Source organism: Cajanus cajan, chromosome 6, assembly GCF_000230855.2.
Source record: "Cajanus cajan strain Asha chromosome 6, NIPB_CcT2T_4, whole genome shotgun sequence".
Taxonomy (NCBI): domain Eukaryota; kingdom Viridiplantae; phylum Streptophyta; class Magnoliopsida; order Fabales; family Fabaceae; genus Cajanus; species Cajanus cajan.
This window is the reverse complement of record NC_138522.1, coordinates 4,816,063-4,824,998: the sequence shown is the minus strand read 5'-3', so window position 1 is coordinate 4,824,998 and position 8,936 is coordinate 4,816,063. Positions and strand designations below refer to the sequence as shown.

Sequence of the window (8,936 nt, the reverse complement as noted above, 5' to 3'; positions counted from 1 at the left end):
ATTAATATTTTAGTTTATCTAATGCATAGAATAAATACTTTAAATATGCAAAATTTGTAAACAAGTATAGAATTCTCGTAAATTGTATAAAAATAATAAAATTATACATTTAAAACTAAATAGTATATATCACTATGTAGTTAATTTCAGCAAAATTAAACTCAAATTCCTTAAATGAACTTTCATATTCAAGTCTTGTAAATAAATAAAATAAAATAAAAATTGATTATAAAAAAAACTCACAACGGATGTCAGTTAGGTTTTCTTGACAGATATTATCCATGATATATCTTTGTAGCCAACTTCAAGATTGTTAATTGCCTTCAAGACGTGATATTAATGTAGGCAATAATCTGCAGAATGAAAGAGAAGGTGGCAATAATATAATACCCAACTTCTAGGAATGGCATGGCAGCTTAGAGTGCATCTATCTTTGGAAAATCACAAGAATTTAGAAGTTGGAACAAGACGATGGTTCGCCTCAGCACCTGGTCGCTTCGAACTTTCGATGATGAAATGCAATCATCTATACAAGAACATTTATAAATGAAAGAAATTGAATTTTGTACAATTTAATTACACTACAATACAAGCTAGACGAATTTAGTGTCCCGTTCAAAAGCCAAAATTATAAGTATCAAGCACGTAAGCGCTACCCAAAAAATTTAGATAATAAACAACAAATTTTACAGTACTTCATTGGCCCTGATGTAAAATAACGGCGAATAGCAAGTCTAACAGTTCGTGTTGGCCCTGATGTAAAATAATAGTCCAACTCCATCGTTCGGCATGGAGTACCAAAATTATACACATGCATGAAAACTAAGATTTTACATACGAATAATCCTTCCATCTAGTGATTCCAGACCTAAATGTTCTCCGTAACACATCAATTCGATCAGTCAAGATAGAATCTTTTAGATTTTCCATTTCAGCGTGTTCCTTCTCCATCAACAGCTCCAGATCGTCAAAATGTTTAACCTTGTGTAGCAATTTCTCAATCTAGTTAACAAAGGAAAAAATAGTTAATCGCTAAAATGGATACCTGAACCAGAGAAATTCGGCTAGAGCAGAGCCAAGAGTTAAAGATATAAAAAAAGAACATATAAATTCGGAACCTGTGCGTCAATTATAGTTGCCACTAAATGTTCGATCTCTCTGTATTCCTGGTCGGCCAACAACTTTGCTCGAGCAGCAGCAGCTCCAAGAGCAGTTGCAGTGGCAGCTCTAACACGCAGTGTCAAAGGTATGCCATCCTTTGGACAGCTGTGATCCATTTCTGCAAGAGCAAGCTCGGATTTATAGGTGACATGCAGCAATACTTTATAACAATGTTTATCCACAAATATATTTAACAAAAGATTCCCAAAAAAAAAAGGATACACTCATGTTGTTATTATTTTAAAATTAAAAGAAAATGTAGCTCTCATTTATCTCGTGTAAGAAGCAAACCTCAACTCAGACTTAGGCAAAGAACCAGTAATAGATATTAAAATAAATGTTATGGTGTGGGGATAGAGCCATACGTAAATCTTCAAAATCATCATGTCAAAAGCAAGAAATCAATCCTTAATGCTGTAATTTATCAACATTTTCATGATAAAATTGTTCGAGAAAAATACAAAACAGTACCCATAAATGACTCCCACAGTAAAGGGCAACTGGTAAGTAAAAACAAGGACGTGTCAAGTTGAAAATTAACACACTTAATCTTTAGATTCTTTATTCTTCATTAATTTTCCGCTCTTTTGTGTCTTCAGTATTTTATTTTTTTTCTTGCAGTTCTTTACCTATTCCCTGTTTCTCAATCATTTTCCACTTTATCCTCAAGTTTTATAGTTCATTTTAAGTAAGCAGCCCTTGCCCTAAAATGGGTAACTCAAAAATCTTATAGGAAGTGATTCCTATCTGGAAATAGGAGACAATTTTATTAAAGAAAACTGGAAAGAGATAGAGAAAATAACAGAATGCTCCCAGCTATGGAGGATCTCTCATAGCTCAAGCTCCAATTGGTGAAAAGCAGAAAATAGCGTCTTAATCACACGTAAATAATTCTATCCCTTCTCAGATTCACCTTCTCTGTCCGTCAGTCATCTAACTAATTCTGTCAACATCACAACATCCTTACTAACTCATTCTGTACTTCTAACCAGATTTTGGTGACTAAGGCCTATACCAATATACTTGTAGAACCTTGGGTTTGGGCTCAGCTAATTGAAGAACTTCTGGGAACTCAATCTCATCAAAATCACTAAAATGCACGTCCAAGAAAGTTTTATTAGATGCCTTCAAGAATAGCACCATCATTAGGTACAGGCCCAAACTTTCATCTAACAAGGTAAACGAACTCATCATTGAGTAAAAATTTCCCTACATAAGATGGTATCCTAATACAATGGGTACCTAATTACACCTTACTTAACTGACAAATTAATCCAGTCTAGTATAGTAAGTATTAAGTGTAACGTGCAAAACAGCAGAAGTTATGAAGAAAAATAATGGGCAAGTATCACCATCATCATCATTTCTATATGACTTACATCTGAAGCAGACAATGATTTTTTGTAACATGTATCTAAGAAACTATATCAGTTCCAGTGGATGCATATATATGTACATAAAAGTAATAGGGTTTGTCAAAAGAATATCAGAGTATCATCTTCATACACAAAACAGAAAATACCTGACAGAGAGGACCTCTCGGTCTCTAAACCTTCATCCTCTTCAACATCAAATATCTCCCTTGGACACAAATTTTCATCACAAAGTGCTGAAACAGCAGCATCAGCTGCAGCAGCTGTGATATGAGGATCAACCACAGTAGAGATCAGCCCCACCTAATTCAAAACATTAACACATGGTCATACCAAAGGAGGAATAACTGATTCACACACACCCTTATTTTCAAAAAAAACAAAAAAATTTGAAAAAGAATCAACCAGCCAAAATGTAGATATCATAATGAATTAGGTCCAAATGATATCAATATTCACATGTTCTTTTCCCTGGTCAATCAATAAATACTAGATATGTGGCAACCAAAGAAGAATCTGCACACTGTCCACATGCATGAGCCTTTCACAAAATCTAGATATTTACACTTGAGATAAAACTCCATAGCAAGTCAACAACAACAGAAATGCAACAAGATTTGAAAATTATAAATTTATAAGCATTACAAAGGATATAAAATTCAATATTATCTTGTACCTGATTCATTAATGAACTGCTGGAATCTGAAAGGGCAGCAACACGCTGTCTTTTTGAAGGACTTTCCTTCACAGCATCCCCATTCTGCTCATTTTCATTTGGTAGCTCAGGACATTGGTCATTTGTCTTGGAAGTTTCTTGATCGTCAGCTGAAGATGACTGAACTTGCTTTGCATTGTTCATGATGCCATTAACACTGTTACTGTTAACATTTCTGTGAGCAGAGCCCAACATGAGCTCCCCAAAGGGAAGCTCAATGAGTTTTGAGATACAATCAAGTTTAGTCTTGGTTTGAACACTTTGAGCAACAAGTTCCCAATCATCCCCATGCTTCAACACAGATTCTAAAAGGAGAAGAGTTTCTCCTTCAGTCCAGACAGTGTCGTGTTTGCCACTATTTTCACTTGACTCACTTAATACGAAATCCTCTGCAGACCTTCTCTCCCCGAAATTCCCACTTTTGAAGCAATTTGTACAAATAATGAAATTATCCTGCCATGATATAAAAAATATAGAACAACTAACAATGATATTAGTTTCAGAAATATAAGCAAAAGTCCAAATAGAAAGATTAATAACATGACATAATAAAATTTGCTCAAGAGACAATAAAAGTGAGATAAATCTCTCCAAAAGAGACAAAGCTAATTAAAACTCAACTACGCGTCACGTGAACATTGTCCGGAGACCATGGTAGTCCCGGATCAAGAAATAATTTTTCCCAACCAAGAGGAACAAAACCTAATCTCCAATCCTCTTCCTCCCCTTCCATTTTCCTATTCCTTCCCACTTCCCAGTGCAAATACAAGCACTACACGAAACAAAATGCCACATTACCCACTCCTTCTCTCATATATCAATCATGCAAAAGAATATTGAAAGACAATGTTCACGTGACACTACCAAAGAGTTTATCTGCTGAAAATAAAGAACTTTTTCCAGTAAAGAAAGATTGGATACAAGCTTAGAAGCACTTTTGAGAGCTTCTCTTTATTTCTTTATTTCCGATTGAGAAGCTCTCAAATGCGCTTCATTGTATCAAACAAGGTCAAAATCTCAAAAGCTTCTAAGTTGTATCAAACGCTATTTTTCTCTTAAATTGAAGTGAAAAGGGAGAGGGATTTGGAGGAAATAGAACCTAACCACTGGACTAGCACCATCTATCACTAAAACCAATGTGACAATAAACAAACAATAGAAACAAACGAAATTAAGAAATAAAATAACCTGGCTACATCGGTAATGTCCAGAACCACATTTATCACCGCAAAGCCCACACTTGACCTCCTTCTGCCTAATCAAATCGCCATAAACATCAGAATACGAAGCCAGCGGCGGCAACTTGAGCGAACCCCCACTCGCACTCCCCCCACTCTTGGCGGCGCCGCGCGCCCCCGCCATCGGCTTCAGCGAGTTCGGCGTGGCCGCCACGCGAATCCCGGTGGGCGCCCCATCCTCGACCCGAACCCTGCACTCGTCCTCCACATCCCCCTCCGCGTCCGCAGCGGAAGGCGCGCCGTAGTTGATCAGACCCCAATTCTGGAGAAAGAGGAACGCCTTGCGCAGGAACGTGACGTCACCCACCAGCGACTTGCGCACCTCGGTGAACGTGAGCCTCCGCGAGGGCTCCTCGCGGTACTTGTTGATGATGAAGTCGCGGTACTCTTTGTATATCTTGGGGGTTCGCGACACCGAGCTCCCGTCGAAGAATTCCTTGAACGCCGTTCGCTCCGTCTCGTGGATTTCGTCCCACGCGAACCATCCTGCCAAAACGACGCCGGTTAGATGCCAAGTTACCCAACGGAAAGCGGCGAAATTAGGGTTGGGAGAGATGGTGCTTACTTGAAGAGCTTGGGATGGTGTAGAGCTCGAGCTCGGAGTCTGAATCGTCCATGGCGGAGGCTCTAACTCACGCAAATGTGGACGTTGATCTATTTGCTTCTCCCTGTGTCGGCCTTGTTTGAATTGAATTAGATTTTCTTATGGTTTAGACGCCTAATTTCGAACCTTAATTAAACGTTTTATTTATTCAAGGGATTCCATGCTACGGCCCAATTTATTTGCTTTTTTATCTCCTAAATGTTTTTTAAAATAATAAATTTATATAAATAATAAATAATTTTTAAAATATTAAAAATTCATCGATTAGGAACTATTAGCACAATTAAAAATTTGAAATCGGAAGGATTGTTTTATATTTGAAAATTTATTAGCATGATTTTTAATATTTAGGATGTGTTTGATGCATATTACAATATACAAGGAAAATGATGTAGAATAAATGTTTAAGCTGAAAGACGATTTTTTTATATATATTATTTGATAAGCAATAAACAACATAAATAAAATAATATCAAATTTTATAATAATATCTTTTTTAATATAAATTATCTTCATAAATTCGTATTATTTTAATAGAGTTATGATGTTGATAATAATGATATTAAATGTGGTAACAATAGTACTAGTGTGGGTAGAAACAGTGGTAACAATAGTAGTAATGTGGCAATAGGCATGAGCATGACAACGAGGCGGGGTGGGGGCGGGTTTTACGTTCCTCACCCCGCCTCCGTAAATTTAAATCGCCATCGCTCTTACATTTTTTTTCTTTTTTTTTAAATAAATATGAACAAAATTTAAAATAAAAGTAAAATAATACAAATTTTTACATATAAATATTTCTAATTTTGGTTTCTATATATAAATAATTTTTTAATTATATTATTAAGCGGGACGGGGACGAGTACGGGACGGGGGCGAGGGCAAGGCGGGTATTAACATCCTTATCAATCGGGAAAAACTTGAACATAAACCTGATAAACAGGAGTTTTTCCATCCAAATCGAGGCGGGTTCGGGCGGATACCCACGGGAGCATTGTCATGCCTATGTGGCAACACAATAATGGTTGGTGACGGTGACACTACATAGGAATGATAATAATAGTAGTGGTGAGTGAAGGTACATTTTATATATTACCTTTGTTTCTATTTATAAAACCTAACTTAAATAAATTATTTATTCCTTTATTTAAGGCTCAATTCATGTTATTTCATATATTAATTATTTTTAGACTAAAATAAACTTAATTAAAGTGTGTTCACTTAATTCAATAAAATACAATAATTATAAGTTTATTTAAAAACATACATCATAATTGATTATAAGAAAGATTAGTATTAATTAGGATAAACAAAATAGTATAAAGCATGTATTCTAGATTATTGGAAGATATATAAGTATTAATTAGGAAAAAAAAAAGTAATATAAGAGTAGTTTTAGAAGAAAAATATATAAATAAGATAAATTTATTATTATCAACTAAATTAATAATTTTCTTAATCTTGATGAATTAGTTAATTAGATCTTACATATATGAATGGAGACAATACTAATTTTGTATATAACCCAAAAACATTTCTTAAGTTGTGTTTATATGAAAAAAGTTAAAATTTATAATGCTTGAAATTTGAATTGTCATGATTTATATTTTCTTTATTTTTTAATTATTTTGATTAGATAAATTAATTCAAATTTTGCAGTGTAAATAAGGCAATTTAATTTTTACTATATGTAACTTTTATATTTTAATATATGTTTACAAATTTTAAAAAACAATATTAAATTTTATTGAAAAATAAACATTAGTTAAATCTTTAATATTTAATAATTTAAAAATATAAATGTTAATAAATTGTACATTAATATTGATAGAAAAAAAATATATAATAAATAATAAAGAGACGAAAGAGAGAGATAATAGATAATGAGTATAAGAAAAAGAAGAAAGGATGTAAAAGAGAAAGAGAGAGAAAGAAATAGAGGACAAAGGAAAATGACCAAAATTTTATTATTTTAATATTTTATATTGTTCAATTCACTAATTCACTTTTATTATTCTACTTTTAGTATAGAGTGTTGCACAAAAATACTTGGAGGACCCTTAAAAAGGATGTCTTTTATTGGTAGAATATATGTGAATGAGAGGAATGAAACTATCGTAATTAATCGTTGATGCATGCTCATTGAACACTTATTGACATAACAGGTGCTCAAATTGGGATAACAATGATGGAGTGTCATTAATGCTTATACTAGTTATTAATCACCTTAGTAAAAGGAACATGTCTTGCAATCTCCTTTAGGGATTAATGAAACCCCTAAACATGGCCAAATATGCATTAAACTTTTTTGAGTAGATAAATGCAAATGTTGGTGGCATAAAAAAAGAAGCCAAAAAAGTATAATATCTCCTTGAATAATCACATCTTTTTGCAATCCTTAAAAGGTGTATAAATGATGTCCCTTAGTTGCAAAAAGTCCAAAAGTGCCTTCATGCTAGCAAAATGGCTAGATGATTAAACCCTCTTACAAGATGAGGGACACTTGAATATATGTATTGTCCTCCTTGAGATCGACATTTGAAAGTAGTCATACACAAATGCTTACAAATCACATTAACATATCTGTTGTACAACTAAAAACTTATACATGTGAAATAAAATAATTAAATTTGTACTTGTAAAGGGGTTAAATAGTTGCCTAGTTGTCAGGTGTGATGCAGGTTGGTCTTACCTAGTTGTTTGTACAAATAACACATAATATATCAACACCTTAAGCATATTAGTTGCATGTGGTCAAATCCTAAAAGAGCGAAAGGTTGTAGGCCAACATGTATCACCATGATTGATAGACACACAAATTATGCGCATAAAAAAGGCATCAATCATGAATCATCAACATACCATTAGACAATCTCATTTGTAAGCATGTTCATGATCTTACTGCCATGACTAACCAACTTTAACCATACACTAATCAATCCTTTTTACAATCTTGCAACAAGATGGTTGGGTATGACCTTAGAAAATGGCTTGAAGACCTTATTTATAATAGGTCCTTTTAGTATATCCCCATCCATCATCTTTGATGTTACATTGGATGTTTGAGTGATAATGTTAATTTTTACTTACATTTTAGTACCAAATTTATTAACAAATTCAACTCTTTCCTAACTTTAGACTTGTGTAATATTCAATTTAACCATTTTTTGTAAGTAAAGACCCTTTGGTTACACATACTAGATTATACATACTTAATCCCCATTTTTTGTGAAATTTTGGATAGGTAATCATGTTGGAAGAAGCCATGTCAAAAAGAATAAGTTGGATTGGACTTTAGTGAAGCAAAATGGCAATTTTAAAAGACTCGCGCTGAATACATATCCTAGCTCGCTCAACGCATTAGATCAGGCTGAGATGTTGAAAAATTGGTCGCGCGCTGAGCATATTTCATCATGCACCCCGTGCGCCTCCTGGCTCGCATTGGGCGTGTATCACCGTGCGCTGAGAACGTCACTTAAAGGGTTGTGTGGATTCATATTTTTCCTTGTTGAATGCAAAGCATGATGAACAGACACACTTGGAGGAATAGAGGGAGCGTGGGTCTAAAGCTGGGGAGCTAGGGTTCACCTTTCCATCATTGCTTCTCATTGGTTTTCTTCCATCTTCACTTATATGATGTATTTTGCTAATCTTCTTGTGGAAATGAGTTGCTAAAACCCTTTTGTTGGGGTTAGATGTAGCCAACTTGACTCTCATGTAACTTGTTTTAATATATATATATATATATATATATACGTGTGTGTGTGTGTGTGTGTGTCATTTTCATTCAAATGTTAGTATCATGTTTATATGCTTAATGCTTGTGTGGAGTGATCAACCATTAC

At 34.2% G+C, this 8,936-nt stretch overlaps 1 protein-coding gene across 1 annotated transcript; it reads right to left on the bottom strand.

The window, feature by feature from the left end:
* Window positions 1-670: 670 nt before the first annotated feature.
* Window positions 671-5,213, bottom strand: SWI3A (SWITCH/sucrose nonfermenting 3A). The gene is made up of 6 exons (XM_020377326.3): window positions 5,053-5,213; window positions 4,438-4,973; window positions 3,211-3,702; window positions 2,684-2,837; window positions 1,119-1,279; window positions 671-1,002 (listed from the first exon to the last, which is right to left on the bottom strand). Exons 1-6 carry the CDS (start codon window positions 5,102-5,104, stop codon window positions 823-825), a joined length of 1,575 nt encoding a protein of 524 aa, XP_020232915.2. The 5' UTR covers window positions 5,105-5,213; the 3' UTR covers window positions 671-822.
* Between the last annotated feature and the right edge of the window lie 3,723 nt (window positions 5,214-8,936).

Bases quoted from the DNA above. Each gene is read 5' to 3' on its own strand.
- SWI3A (XM_020377326.3), bottom strand. From the start codon at position 5,104: ATGGACGATTCAGACTCCGAGCTCGAGCTCTACACCATCCCAAGCTCT. The intron at 4,974-5,052 runs GTAAGCACCATC...TCGTTTTGGCAG, and splicing joins CACCATCCCAAGCTCTTCAA to GATGGTTCGCGTGGGACGAA. The intron at 2,838-3,210 runs GTACAAGATAAT...GTTTTGAATTAG, and splicing joins GCAGTTCATTAATGAATCAG to GTGGGGCTGATCTCTACTGT.